The 15,814-nt window shown below is 39.7% G+C and overlaps 1 protein-coding gene and 1 non-coding gene across 2 annotated transcripts; both read left to right on the top strand.

Annotated features, from left to right (window-relative positions):
* The first annotated feature begins 9,322 nt into the window (after positions 1 to 9,322).
* LOC122429073 (zinc finger protein 75A-like) lies at positions 9,323 to 11,422 on the top strand. The gene is given in 4 exon segments (XM_043449215.1): positions 9,323 to 9,960; positions 9,962 to 10,197; positions 11,156 to 11,336; positions 11,338 to 11,422. Coding segments are annotated over 4 exon segments (1,140 nt in total).
* On the top strand, positions 11,023 to 11,129 carry LOC122437416. The gene has a single exon (XR_006268245.1). It is a non-coding gene; the product is annotated as a U6 spliceosomal RNA (small nuclear RNA).
* Positions 11,423 to 15,814: the final 4,392 nt, after the last annotated feature.

Genomic DNA, 15,814 nt, shown 5'->3' with positions numbered 1-15,814 from the left:
TTTTCCCTAGATCCTTTGAAGGGGACTATGATCCTGCTTATTACCTTGATTTCAGACATCTACTCTGGAGAGTTGGGAGAAAATTTTTGTTTCAAGTCACCTAGTTTGTGGTACTGTGCGGTGCTTAGTCACTCAGTTGTGTCTGACTGTTTGTGACTCCATGGACTGTAGCCTGCCAGGCACCTCTGTCCATGGGGATTCTCCAGGCAAGAATACTGGAGTGGGTTGCCATGCCCTCCTCCAGGGGTCTTCCCAACCCAGGGATCTAACCCAAGTCTCCTGCATTGCAGGCAAATTCATTATCATCTGAGCCAGCAGGGAAGCGTAGTTTGTGGTACTAGGAAACTTAATATGGTGGTCAGGAACTCATGTTAGCTTCTGAGCCTCTGATATTAACTCTTAGACTAATAATTGATTCCTTCCTAGAGGAGAAGGATTGGAGGAGGTCAAGCCACTGGAGTCTACTGACACATTTAGTTGCAGTAACCAAACTGAGACAACCCTTCTGCCACATTCTCCAATAGGGATGCTAACATTGACACAGCCGCACAACTCAATTCTCCTTGTCCTGTGAGATTTACTTGGGGATAGTTATTAAGCTGGTTTTTTTCTTCCAAGTCTGGGAGAGAGGTAAGAATTTCTACTGTAAAAGGTAAACAGTTGATAATATCCTTATAATATCCTTTACTTTCTGCTCCTCTGTCATCAAACCTACAAAAAGTTCCTCTCCATCTTTATTTTTGTCCTCTATCCTCACTTGCACTTCTCATCCCCCAGTATTCACCCACTCTGATGTGTGTCACGTAAGTCCTTGGATATATGTGCTTCTTCTAAGATATGTAATTTTGTGGATGATTGTGTCCTTAGTTTATGTAAATCTAATTATGTTTTACACCTCAATTATACTCAGCATTCTTTTTAAAAGATCTGTGTAGGTTTTCATGCACATGTAATTTGTTTTTTCTTTTTGCTTTTTCTATTTTCTTTTTTTATTCATTTTATTTATTTTTTTACTTTTTTCACTGAAGGATAATTTCTTTACAGAATTTTGTGATTTTCTGTCATACGTCAGCAAGAATTAGCCGTAGGTACACCCACGTCCCCTCCCTCCCGAACATTCTTCCCATCTCCCTCCAATCCCACCCTTCTAGATGGTCACAGAGCCCCTGTTTGAGTTCCCTGAGTCACACAACAAATACCCATAGGCTATCTATTTTACAAATGGTTGTAAGTTTCCATCTTGCACTCTTCATACAGCTCACCCTCTCCCTTGTCCCCTCCCACTGTGTCCATAGATCTGTTGTCTATGTGTTTCTCCATTGCTGCCCTATAAATAAATTCATCAGTATCATCTTTTTAGATTCCATATATATATATATGTTAGTATATGATATTTATAGTTCTCTTTATGTGCTTTATTATTGATTCTGTTTTGATGATCTGTCCATTGGTGTAAATGGAATGTTAAAGTTCCCTACTATTATTGTGTTACTGTCAATTTCCCCTCTTTTGCCTGTTAGTGTTTGCCTTATGTATTGAGGTACTCCTAGGTTGGGTGCATAAGTATTTACAATTGTTATGTCTTCTTCTTGGGTTGAACCCTTGATCATTATGTAGTGTCCTTCTTTGTCTCTTATAATATTCTTTATTTTAGTCTATTTTGTCTGAAATAAGGATTGCCACTCCAGCTTTCTTTTGGTTTCCCATTACATGGACTATCTTTTTCCATCCTTTTACTTTCAGTCTGTATGTGTCTCTAGGTCTTAAGTGGTCTAGGTCTTATGTGTATGCCACATATATAAAGGTCTTGTTTTTGTATCCATTCAGTTAGTCTGTATCTTTTGGTTGGTGTATTTAATTCATTTACATTTAAGATAATTATTGATACATATATTCCTATTGGCATTTTCTTGATTGCTTTGGGTTTGTTTTTTTAGGTCTTTCCTTTCTCTAGCATTTACTGGCTATATAAATCCCTTCAGTATTTGTTGTAAGGCTGGTTTGGTGGTGCTAAATTCTCTTAACTTCAGCTTGTCTATAAAGCTTTTGATTTCTCCATCAATTTTAAATGAGATCTTTGCTGGGTAGAGTAATCATGGTTGTAGATTTTTCTTTTTCAGTACTTTAAATATATCCTCCCATTCCCTTCTGGCCTGCAGAGTTTCTGCTGAAAGATCTGCTGTTAATCATATGGGTTTTCCCTTGTATTTTACTTGCTGCTTTCCCCTTGCTGCTTTCAATATTCTTTCTTTGTGCTTAATCTCTGTTAGTTTGATTAATATGTGTCTCAGTGTGTTTCTCCTTGGGTTTCTCCTGTAAGGGACTCTCTGTGCTTCTTGGATTTGACTGACTATTTTCTTTCCCATGTTGGGGAAGCTTTCAACTATAATTTCTTCAAAAATTTTCTCAGTGTCTTTCTTTCTTCTTCCTTTGGGACCCCTATGACTCAAATGTTGGTGCATTTAATATTGTCCCAAAGGTCTCTGAGGCTATCCTCAATTCTTTTAATTCTTTTCCCTTTATTCTGCTCTTCAGCAGTTATTTCCACCGTTCTATCTTCCAGAACAGTTATCTATTCCTCTACCTCAGTTATTCTGCTATCAGTTACTTCTAGAGTATTTTTAACTTCAGTAGTTGTGTTATTCATCTCTGTTTGCTTATTCTTTATCTCTTCTTTGTCCTTGGTGATTGTATTAACTGTGTTAAATGTTTCTCGCATTCTCTCCATTCTATTTTCAAGTCTTTGGAGCATCTTTACCATCATTATTCTGAATTCTCTTTCAGGTAGATTGCTTATTTCCTCTTCATTATTTGGCCTTGTGAGTTTCTACCTTGTTCTTTCATTTGTGCTGTATTTCTCTGTGTTTTCATCATTTTTTTTTTCTACCTTGCTCCACTTGAGCTCTCCTTTTCCCAGTCTTTAAGGTTGTATTCTTCTTCCTCCCTCTGTCCCCACCCTTGGAGGGAAAGGTCATGTTGATTTCTTGTTAGGGGTGACTTGCGCCTGTGTTCTGATTTCAGGGAACTTAGCCTGTCCCCCTGAATGCCTGGGATCTTCTGCTGTCGCCTAGAGGTTGCTTCATAAGAGTTGTTCCATATCTTGATGAGTTTTTGATATATTTGTGGGGAGGCTGGTAATCTCTCCATCTTACTCCTCTGCCATTTTCTTCCCAGTCTATAATTCATTTTTTTAAACTTGAATTTTACTGCATGCATCCACCATATTTTATTTATCAGTTTCTCTAGTGATAAACATCAAGTTGCCTCCAAACTTCCCACCACTGAAAACAAAGTGAAAGTGAAAGTCACTCAGTCGTGTCCAACTTTTTGCGATCCCATGGACTATACAGTCCATGGAATTCTCCAGGCCAGAATACTGGAATGGGTAGTCTTTCTCTTCTCCAGGGGATCTTCCCAACCCAGGGATGGAACCCAGGTCTCCCACATTGCAGGTGGATTCTTTACCAGCTGAGCCACAGTGGAAGTCCAAGAATACTGGAGTGGGTAGCCTATCCCTTCTCCAGCAGATCTTCTTGACCCAGTAATCAAACTGAGGTCTCCTGCATTTCAGGCAGATTCTTAACAACTGAGCTATTAGGGAAGCCCTTACTGGAAACAATGATATCTCCAAATATTCTCACCCCTGTCCCTTTAGGGACCTGGGTGAGAGTCCCTCTGTTGGCTCCTAAAGTAAGCTTCTGTTTAATTCTGCTGAGTATTCCAATTTGTTCAGGGTGGCTCTGGCATTGTGAAGACGAAGAACCATCCAAATAATTTATAGTTATGCCATCTTGGGAAGAGGCCTGACTCTGCCAGGTCCAAGTCATTCACAGACCAGCTCTACTCTGTATCCGCGGGATAGAACCATTCAGGGAAACAGAAGGTCCTTCAACTACTTTGTTTTGATGTGCAACTGAAGCATGTGTAGACTCAGAGAAATGATTACATTTATGACCTAGTAGGTTGTTAGTTTAATTACAGCAATGCTCTTCTTAAATATGTGTGTGTGTGTATATACACACACATACATATATATATGCATTTATGTATATATACACACATGCACACAAATGGCTCCATTGCTGGAGATTTGATAAAAGTAAAATATTTTTCTCCATCCATAAGTTTACTATACTTGTAAAATAAAAAGCATGACTTCAAATGCCATTTTATGTCAACTTGTGGAGCAAATCTGCCTTAACTGGACATTTGTGTTGTTTCCTCTTCGGAGTCAGCTTAGTACATGAACACTCTGGTGAGGACCAGGGAGGGAGGACGTGTGAGGATCACTGAACATCTGCTGTATGGTAGACGCTAAGGAGGTTCATGACATTGTACAGGAGACAGGGATCAAGACCATCCCCAAGAAAAAGAAATGCAAAAAAGCAAAATGGCTTCTGAGGAGGCCTTGCAAATAGCTGTGAAAAGAAGAGAAGTGAAGGAGAAAAGGAAAGATATACCCACATTTGAGTACAGAGTTCCAAAGAATAGCAAGGAGAGATAAGAAAGCCTTCCTCAGTGATCAGTGCAAAGAAATAGAGGCAAACAATTGAATGGGAAAGACTAGAGATCTCTTCAAGAAAACTAGGGACACCAAAAGAACATTTCGTGCAAAGATGGGCTCAATGAAGGACAGAAATGGTATGGACTTAAGAGAAGCAGAAAATAATAAGAGGTGGCAAGAGTACACAGAGGAACTATACAAAAAAGATCTTCACAACCCAGATAATCACAATGGTGTGATCACTCACCTAGAGACAGACAACCTAGAATGTGAAGTCAAGTGGGCCTTAGGAAGCATCACTATGAAAAAACACTAGTGGAGGTGATGGAATTCCAGTTGAGCTATTTCAAATTCTAAAACATGATGCTATGAAAGTGCTGCACTCAATATGCCAGCAAATTTGGAAAACTCAACAGTGGCCACAGGACTGGAAAAGGTCAGTTTTCATTTCAATTCCAAAGAAAGTCAATGCCAAAAAAAATGTTCAAACTACCTCACAATTGCACTCATCTCAGGCTTCAACAGTATGTGATCCGTGAACTTCCAGGTATTCAAGCTGGTTTTAGAAAAGGCAGAGGAACCAGAGATCAAATTGCCAACATCCACTGGATCATCAAAAAAGAAAGAGAGTTCCAGAAAAACATCTATTTCTGCTTTATTGACTATGCCAAAGTCTTTGACTGTGTGGATCACCACAAACTGGAAAATTCTTAAAGAGATGGCAATCCCAGACCACCTGACCTGCCTCTTGAGAAATCTGTATGCAGGTCAGGAAGCAACAGTTAGAACTGGACATGGAACAACAGACTGGTTCCAAATAGGGAAAAGAGTACGTCAAGGCTATATATTGTCACCCTGCTTATTTAACTTCTATGCAGAGTACATCATGAGAAATGTACTGGGCTGGAAGAAGCACAAGCTGGAATCAAGATTGCCGGGAGAAATATCAATAACCTCAGATATGCAGATGACACCACCCTTATGGCAGAAAGTGAAGAAGAACTAAAGAGCCTATTGTTGAAAGTGAAAGAGGAGAGTGAAAAAGTTGGCTTAAAGCTCAACATCCAGAAAACTAAGATCATGGCATCTGGTCCCATCACTTCATGGGAAATAGATGGGGAAACAGTGGAAACAGTGTCAGACTTTATTTTTCTGGGCTCCAAAATCACTGCAGATGGTGACTGCAGCTATGAAATTAAAAGACACTCACTCTTTGGAAAAAAGAAGTTATGAGCAACCTAGACAGCTTATTCAAAAGCAGAGACATTACTTTGCCAATAAAGTCTGTCTTGTCAAGGCTATGGTTTTTCCAGTAGTCATGTTTGGATGTGAGAGTTGGACTGTGAAGAAAGCTGAGTACTGAAGAATTGATGCTTTTAAACTGTGGTGTTGGAGAAGACTCTTGAGAATCCCTTGAATTCCAAGGAGATCCAACCAGTCCATCCTAAAGGAAATCAATCCTGAGTGTTCATTGGTAGGACTGATCTTGAAGCTGAAACTCCAATTCTTTGGCCACCTGATGGGAAGAACTGGCTCATTTGAAAGGACCTTGATGCTGGGAAAGATTGAAGAGGGGAGGAGATGGGGATGAGATGGTTGGATGGCATCACTGACCCAATGGACATGAGTTTGAGCAAGCTTTGGTAGTTGGTGATGGACAGGGAGGCCTACCATGCTGCAGTCCATCAGGTTGCAAAGGGCTGGACATGACTGAGTGACAATTGAACTGAGGGTGCTTTTCATACACACATAATCTCCTTTATATTCACAAAAGTCTCCTGTGCTATTGTCCCACATTTAACAGAAGACAAAATGAAAAATCATGCAGATTATCTACTTGTTCACATTACTAAAGTAGACAGCAATATGAATAATGTGAAATTCCAAATGGTTGCTTATGTATCTTTTTTCATAATTATGCTTTTTGTATTTTAGCTTATTGCCTCCAGGGTCTAAAATTTTATTTTATTTTTAATTGTGGTTGCAATTACAAAACGTTAAATTTACCATCTTAAACATTTTAAAATATTCAGTTGTGAAAGTGAAGTGAAAGTCGCTCAGGCATGTCCGATTCTTTGCAACCCCATGGACGATACAGTCCATGGAATTCTCCAGGCCAGAATACTGGAGTGGGTAGCCATTCCTTTCTTACTGTATCCCAACAGATCTCTAAAACTTTTCATTTTACAAAACTGAAACTCAACACTTAATATCTCCTCCCTGTCCACTCTTGTACTTCCTATTTTTATGATGGACTACTCTAGAATTCCTCAAGTGAATGAAATAATCAATATTGAATATGAAATAATCAATATTGAATCTTTGTAACTGGCTTACTTCACTTAGTATACTATCCTAAAAGTACATCCATATTGTAGCATATGACAGGATCTTCCTTTTTGAGGTTGCAAAATATTGCACTGATCCTCGGATACAGAGGGCTTGACAACAAGTTACACTTGGATTTTCAACTATGTGTAACAGCCCCTAGCCCCATGTTAATCAAGGATCAACTGCACTTGTTTATTTTTCTGCATAAACATATCTATAATAATGTTTAATTTATAATTTAGGCACAGTAAGAGATTAAAAATAGTAATAACACAATAGAACAATTATAATAATATACTGTAATATAAGCTATAGGGTTGTATTTTTCTTCTCTCCAAATATCTTATTGTACAAATTTATTACCTTTTCCATCTTATCTAAGCACTCACCAGGTGCTGCAACTACAACTTTTGTCATTTGAGATGCAACAGCAAAACTAGCACAAATTTCTCTTTCCTTCTTTACAATTACAGTAATATTAATTCTTACAGTAATAGTCATTCATCCATTCTTAAGAATGAATAGTCCTAAGTCGATCACAGGAACATCAGCATAAGGACTTTTTTCTTTCCTTATTATGTAGAGAACTTTCACCTTTTCACTTAAAGGAAGCACTTTATAGCTTCTCTCTAGTGTATCAAAAGGCCAGCAGCACTATTCCAAGGGCTGTTATTACTTAAAATAGGGTCACTGAAACATCAGTACTGCAATACTACCGCCAGCTATCTAATAACCTTAGATGGGTTCTATGTGGGTAGTGGATGGGAGATGCTGAACAAAGGGATTGTTCAAATGACATGACAGAGCAAGACACTTGAGATTTCATCACACTAGTCAGAACTGCATGAAATCTAAAACTTACAAGTTGTTTCTCTCTAGAATCTTCTATTTACTATTTTTGGATTGAGGTCGACCATGGGTATTTAAAACTGTGGAAAGTTAAATTGTGATTTAGGGGGAGACTATTATAATTTTTTAAGTTCTAATAAGGGAAAGTGGTGTCTTGTCACATAACTTTCAATGTTGTTTACTGAGATCATAATACTTCTGTTTGCAAATTATTCTGCATGCTGAATCATGTCTGGATTTATAAACAAAATGTAAAAGATGGCTGTGGAGTTGAAACTTTGAAACAACAATAGACAAATCTGAAAGCAAGTCACCATGGAAAAGGCCCTTGGGCAACCTTGAGGGAAGGGTGCAGTAGAACTTTTTCTGTGCTTCCATTAAGGCCTCTGTCCCTTCCTGAAACCCCATCCCCTGCTGTGCTCTAGATGGAGGGGTGGAGTGGCCTAAGAAAATGAGGATCTTCTAGGTAGAAGCAGATGATGGCCCCTGCACAACCCCTTCTATTAGAAATTCATTTTTAGGAAATGCTGTTGAAGTAGATGGTGGCACCTTTATATCCAAGGTTCCCAAAGAGGAAATCATCTGCAGGAGTTGGGCTGCAGGCATTGGGACCAGACATGTGGGTCCACAGTGACCTCCCTCAGCAGATTGTTGGAAAGAATCTGGCAGTGCAAGTGACTAAGGGTGAATGCCTTACTGGCTTGAGTTCTACTGGCTGGTAGAACACCACCTCCTATTTATGCTTAATGATGTCATTCTTTCTTTATTCACACATCTCCAATATATTTATTTTTAATTTCTCTTTTAGATTGTTCTAGTAGCTTTACTTCTTCAGGAGTGTATACATTGTATTTAAACGGTATTGCATTTCCTCACATGTATAATTCTCGCTCAAGGAATTGTTACTCATGTGACCTGGCTTGTAGGGGGCGAGGGTGTCTCTATTTGGGGAAACTCCATTTGGTTGCCTCTGCTCGGGTACTGTTTTGAGTCCCCTGACTCTAGATAAGACCGTTTTTTATGTTTGTGGATTGATTTGAATTTTGCTACTTTCGGAATGCAGGTTCCACATGTTATGTGGTACAACAGACCTAGGGTTCCAATTATATGATTCCAGTCTGGGAGGACTAACTCTCTCTTCTTGCTGAGAACCTGGGTGAGTGGAAGGACACTCAGATTCCTGTTTGTGGATGGCAGCTTAATCCTGACTCCAGCCCCAGGTCCTCATTAAATGCCAGACCTGTGGGCTTTTAAACACCAGCCTCTACAGTCTGTCTCTGGTCCTCTTGAGGACTACATAACCTCAGCTACTCCTCTGTATCTGACACCTAGGGAATTCCCTCTTCTTGCCTTTTTAAAAATTATTATTATTTCTTTACTTTTGGTCCTAGTTGCAGCACTCAAGATCTTGCATTGTGGGCCTTGGGCTTTTCTCTAGTTGAGGGGATCAGGCTTAGTTGCCCTGTGGCATGTGGGATCCTAGCTTCCTGACCAGGTGAAGACCAGCTTCATCTTCCCAGAAGGATAAAGGAAGAAGATTGTTTCATTGATCTTGTTCCAGACCAGACTGGGCCTCAGTTGTCAGATCTGGAGCTGGTGGTGTATCCAGCACAGGAGCAGAATTGTTCCTAGATCAGAATGATGACAGTAGATCTGAAGGCTTCAGTCCAGGAGCTGGGAAAGGAGGCAATGCTCTTGGGAGAAGCAGCAGAGGCCCCAGTCTTCCAGCTGAAACCAGCAGAGTCCCAGCCAGTGGGCATGTCCTGGGAGGAAGAAGTTCAGAATATACACCCAGGTCTACAAGAGCTGCTGAGCAGGAATACCCACAAAGTACCTAAGCCTGTATGTGAGAGGGTGGTACCTACTTACCAGATCCTAGCCCCTCCTGAGCAAACAAACATCAAAGACTGGACAGTGGCATCTGAGTTCATCTTGCCTAAGTCCCAGAGTTTGCTGACATTTGAGGAAGTGGCCATATACTTTTCCCAGGAAGAATGGGAGCTACTGGATCCCACTCAGAAGGCCCTCTACAATGACGTAATGCACGAAAACTATGAGACTGTCATCTCTGTAGAATTATTTGTGTTCCCCAAACCTAAAGTGATCTCCTGTTTAGAGCAAGGGGAAGAGCCATATATTCAAGGATCTCCAGTGTTCAAAGACAATCCTGGAGCACTGCTTTCAGAGATAAAGCTGAAAAATGACATGGAAAATCATCAACCTATGTGTCTTTCTGACTTAGAAATACAAGCACCAGGAGACATAGTATCAAAAAATCCAGTGTGAATGTTCATCAGAAACAACGGGCAAAGAAAATCATGATGATTTGCATAGGCTGAGGAAATGGCACCAAGATTTTCCAGTGAAGGAAAGAAAGAAACTTTTCAACTGGTGGGAAGAAGAGCTGCTGAAATTTATGGCGCTTCATAAGAAAGAAAGTGAAACAGAGAAGCCTTTTAAATGTCAGGAATGTGGAAAAAGCTTCAGAGTTAGCTCTGATCTTATTAAACACCAAATAATTTGTCAGGGGACCTTTGACTTTAAGGAATCCAATATGTTTCCATTTCTCAAGGATTCTCTGTTCCTTATCAGTTCCTATTCTGGGAACGAATGAAACAGCACACACACTGTTCCCAGGACTGAGGTCATAGGATGAGACATGTATGAATCCCCTTCAATGACTCTGATCAGTGTCAGCGACCTTGTAGGTATTCAGTTCAGTTCAGTCGCTCAGTCGTGTCCGACTCTTTGCCACCCCATGAATTGCAGCACGCCAGGCCTCCCTGTCCATCACAAACTCCCAGAGTTTACTCAAACACATGTCCATCGAGTCGGTGATGCCATCCAGCCATCTCATCCTCTGTCGTCCCCTTCTCCTCCTGCCCCCAATCCCTCCCAGCATCAGGGTCTTTTCCAATGAGTCAGCTCTTCGCATGAGGTGGCCAAAGTATTGGAGTTTCAGCTTCAGTATTAGTCCTTCCAATGAACACCCAGGATGGATCTCCTTTAGGATGGACTGGCTGGATCTCCTTGCAGTCCAAGGGACTCTCAAGAGTCTTCTCCAACACCACAGTTCAAAAGCATCAATTCTAGACTATCCATATTGTGACTATTGATAAAATTTCATCCTATGTAATAGCTGAGTAAACATCTTACTAAAGATATATAAGCCTGCATTTCTGCTAATAAAATACCCTTGCTCCATCAGAGCTTGGGTCCCCATGTCTGTCTTTCTTTCTTTTTCTCTCTCTCTCTCTTTCTCTCTTTCACTTTCTTATCATCGACTCTGGACCACCAGGTTCCGGTCCATTAAAGGACCTCAACAAGAATTCACACTGGTGCTCGCTTCAGCAGCACATATACTAAAATTGGAACGATACAGAGAAGATTAGCATGGCCCCTGCGCAAGGATGACACGCAAATTCATGAAGCGTTCCATATTTTTAAATCTTTATAAAATGAAAAAAAAAAAAAGAATCCACACTGAAGAGAAACCATATAAATGTCAACAGTGTGATAAGTGGTTTAGATGGAGATCAGACCTTAATAAGCACTTAACAACACACCAAGGAGTAAAACCATATAAATGCTCCTGGTGTGGGAAAAGCTTCAGTCAAAATTCACATCTCCACACATATCAAAGAACTCACAACAGAGAAGCCCTTTACACGTCATGAATGTGGAAAAAAATTCAGTCAAAATTCACACCTTATTAAACACCAGAGAACCCATCTATAACACATGCAAGCTTCAGTAAATGCTCAAGACTTTGACACCAGAATTGACACCAATGAAGAAAAGCTTATCCAGTGTTCTTAGTCTAAAAAATTTACCAAGCACAGTTTAACCCTAAAGTTTATGAAACATTTCAAAATTAAGAAGCATAAAAAATTTTTTACCAGTGGAAAATTTGGTGATGTAAACATCATGTCTCACAGAAGGAAATTAGGGTTGACTGTGAGAGGAAACAGTAGTAGTTAGTTGTACTACTTAGTTTTTACTTAGAACTATCACTGAATTCCTTAGGAAAATAGGTGTTGTAAGAACCTGGGTAAGGGAAAAAGCTTTTGCAATTGTAGCTGACAAAATAGCAACACCAGCTTCAAATAGCAGATGCTGTCACGAGTCACCAGTCTTCTGTGGTCACAGAGGTAAATATTGTTTTTCGTTGATCTTCCAGCCACTATTAAGCACATATGATAGAAACATTTGTAGCGTAGTTTTCCAAAATAAAAAGCAGTAATATATGTGTTTCATTACATACATTGTCTTCCAGGTGGCCAACTTAGCAGTTTCAATAGTCTTCTCAGGCAGAAATTAATTTCAATATAAAGTTTTCCAGAGGTGGGAGGGGAATCGGGACGGGGAATACATGTAAATCCATGGCTGATTCATGTCAATGTATGACAAAAGCCCCTACAATATTGTAAAAAAAAATAATAATTCTATAAGAGCTTTATTCAGTTGGATAGTTTCAAAAATATATAAATAAATAAAGTTTTCCAGAAACAAACAAACAAAACAAACAAACAAAAAAACCCAGGTCCTCTGCACTGGAAGGCAGGTTCTTAACCACTGGATCACCAGGGAATTCCCTTTTTCTTTCCTTTGAGACATGTATTATTAACCTATTTGAACACTCAAGTATTTTAAATAATATTCTGTCTAGTATTACTATGTTTTAAGCATGGAAGGGAGTGCTTTAGCATGTTCTTCATCTACCATCTTGACCTAAAATTTAATAGAAGTTATTTTTAATAAAATACATTTTTTAGTGTTAATTTTGTAAATAATCTATTTCCTCACTCTCTTGTTTTTCTAGCAGATTTAAGATGCTTCTCTTTTTCTTCTTTTTAGATGTACAACCATATGATATGTAAATGAGTTTTGGAAACTCCTTTTTATTAATTACATGTTTAAATTCCATCCTTTTCTAATTGCATTGACAGGAAATTCTAGAACCATATCCAATAATAATGGTGCTCTCAGACCTCCACTTGTATCTGACTTTATTAGAAATGTCTTTAGTGTGTTTTAGCATTAAACATATTCTGGCTTTGGGTTTGAGAAATGTTGCCCTCATGATAAAGGAACACCCCTACATTTTCATTTTATTAACAGGTTTGTAAGAAATGGGTGGAGGAATTTTATGAAATGCATTTTCAACATTCCAAAAGGCAATCAGATTGTTTTTGTCTTTTGACTTATTTAAAATAATTTAAAATTAAATTATATGGTCAAATTTCCTAATATGTTACCATCCTTAATTTCTTGATTCATGAAATGGACCTCCCTAGGTCTTGGTGTTTTACTCTTTTAATGTATTTCTAGCTTGATTTGAGATATATATATTACATGGTGGCTCAGATGGTAAAGCGTCTGCCTACAATGCGGGAGACCTGTGTTCAATCCCTGGTTTGGAAAGATCTCCTGGAGAAGGAAATGGCAACCCACTCCAGTATTCTTGCCTGGAAAATCCCATGGACAGAGGAGCCTGGTAGGCTACAGTCCATGGGGTTGCAAAGAGTCAGACAAGACTGAACAAATATAAAATTTATTGTGGAGATATATGTTTTTAGACTTTTTTTTTCTTTTTCATTTCTTTCAGAAGTAAAATTTGTAGCTTTGTTTTTGTTAGTTTACAAGATTAATGATTTACTGATTTAAAAAAATGAATTAAGATATTTTCTACATATCTCTGCTCTTGAATACTTTAAACAGCATCAGAAATATCTGTTTGTTCAGTATTTGAAAGATTCATATGAAATGATCTGGGACCAGGGTTTTTGAGAATAATTTTCTTAATTTCTTCTATGTCACTAGCTTCTTTAAGTTTTATATCTCTTTCTAATCTAATTTTTGTAAAATATTTTCATAGAAAAGCATCAACTTTATTTAAATTTTCAAATAAACTAATCATAATAGTGCATAATAGTCTCACACATCTTTCCTTCCTCTGTATATGGGGCGAGTTTCTCTTTGGCATAATTTTGTATTGTTGTGCTTTTGTCCTCCTGTTTCTCCTTTAAAGGAAGTACCAATGTAAGGTATAGTTCAGGCAGAGGCAGAAAAGGAAAGACGACCTCACCGGAAATAGGTTACCTTTATTCAGGCAAGGAGGGGTGACAGTCGGCCTAATGACCAGGCTGAACTCCAGAGGGATCAGGGAGGCGCCATATTTATAGGGAGGTTTGTGGAAGCGATAAGGGAAACTTTAATCAGGCGAGATGTTTTGGGTATTCTTTAGTTTAGATGGCATTTGTAGTTGGGCAGGGGGTGATAAGTCTTCTGGGCAGGTGTAGGGGGTGGAAGGTTTCTGGACAGGGGATGATAAGTCCCAGATAGATACAGCCGGCCTGGAGCATTAGGGCAGGACCTAAAGTTGGGTTTTGTTTTCTCCAAAGTTAGATGATTCAGCAAGGGCCTTTGAGACTGTTGTTTTCTCTTCTAGGCCCAAAGACTCCTTCAAGCAACACCCACATTCTTCAGCAATCCAGCTTTTAAAGTTACAAAGTTACAGCTTTTAGAGTTGTGTTGTTTTTGTTTTCTTGACATTAATTTCTGCTCTTACCTTCAGTTCAGTTCAGTTCAGTTCAGTCGCTCAGTCGTGTCCGACTTTTTGCGACCCCATGAATCGCAGCACGCCAGGCCTCCCTGTCCATCACCAACTCCCAGAGTTTACTCAAACACATGCTCTTACCTTACTGTCTTCTTATTCTGCTTTTTTGAGATTTGTTTTATTTTTTCTAGCTTCTTGAAATAGTAATAGGTGAGTCCTTGAATACTTTATTTTTATTTTTTGCTTTGGTCACACCATGGGGCATGCAGGACCTTAGTTCTCCAACTAGGAGCCAAACTCATGATCCCTGCTTTGGAAGTGCAGGGTCTTAACCACTGGACTGCCCAGGGATTCCCCTTCATTTATTTTTTCTTTAATGACAGTTAACATAACTGGACTTTCCCATGAAGTAGTGGATATGCACCTTCTGTTGAATTTCAGGATAACATTCACTGGAGACAGCCTTTGGGATTTATTATATTTATTATAAGTACTTTCCAGAAAACTTTGGTACCTTAAACCCAAGAGACTAGATAAGAACACTTGGTGAGATTTGAATATGCAGAAACTGGACATGAAAACATTGTAATAATTGAGGGAAAACAGTAAGAAATTCTCAGATATAAAGAAAGATTGGGGATATTGTCTAGCTGGAAGGTATGGCAATAGGTTGGTGGCAGACATTTGGAGGGGCTTTCCTGGTGGCTTCTGGAGGAGGAAATAGCAACCCACTGCAGTATTCTTGCCTGGAAAATCCCATGGACAGAGGAGCCTCGTGGTCTACTGTCTACGGTTCGCAAAAGGTCAGACACCACTGAGCGACTCACCACTGGTGACTCAGTGGTAAAGAACTAGCTTGCAATGCAGGAGCTGCTGGAGAAATAGGTTGGATCCCTAGGTGAGGAAGATCCCCTGGAGGAAAGCACCAGAATCCCAGAGCCTGGCGGGCTACAGTCCACAGAGTCGGAAAGAGCCACACATGACTGAAGCGACAGCACACACACAGACGTTTGGAAGCAAGATCACGTTGGAGCTTGAATCCAAAGCTAAAGTTGAGAGAATTTCTGTAGGCTGAGCAGAGTCCTTTTGGGGCATTTTTTGTAGTAGAATGCCACAGGCTCAGAAGGGGTTCTGGCTGATACTAGAACTAGGGTGCCAGATGCAGTGGGTGGAGCAGGATTCCAGGGACGCCTGCACGATCAGAAATCAAGTCAGGTGGCATGAATGGATGAACAGGGTTCAGAAGATCAGGGCAGAGAAGCAGGATTGAAGTCGTATGCGTGAAAGTAATCACAGAAGTCCTCAGTGTTCTAAGGGAGTGGAGGGAAGAGAGGAAGAGTCAAGGATGAAACTGTATATAAAGGGATTTCAAGAGAGGAGCCTGAGAAGGGAATCTAGAGGAGGAGACCATGGAGAGCAGTCATGGAAACCGAGGGGCAGAGCTGTGCTGAGCTACAGGGAAGCAAAGCTGAACATGGGTGAAGGAGGGTGGGGTGGAGGTGAAGACGCCCCTTTCTAGAGGATGCCCTCACTGCTAATACTAAACTAGTGAGGGCTAGACAGCCAAATGG

The sequence above is a fragment of the Cervus canadensis genome, chromosome 2, assembly GCF_019320065.1.
Source record: "Cervus canadensis isolate Bull #8, Minnesota chromosome 2, ASM1932006v1, whole genome shotgun sequence".
Lineage (NCBI taxonomy): Eukaryota > Metazoa > Chordata > Mammalia > Artiodactyla > Cervidae > Cervus > Cervus canadensis.
Note: the sequence above shows the minus strand (reverse complement) of the source record. Positions and strands in the feature narration are given on the sequence as shown.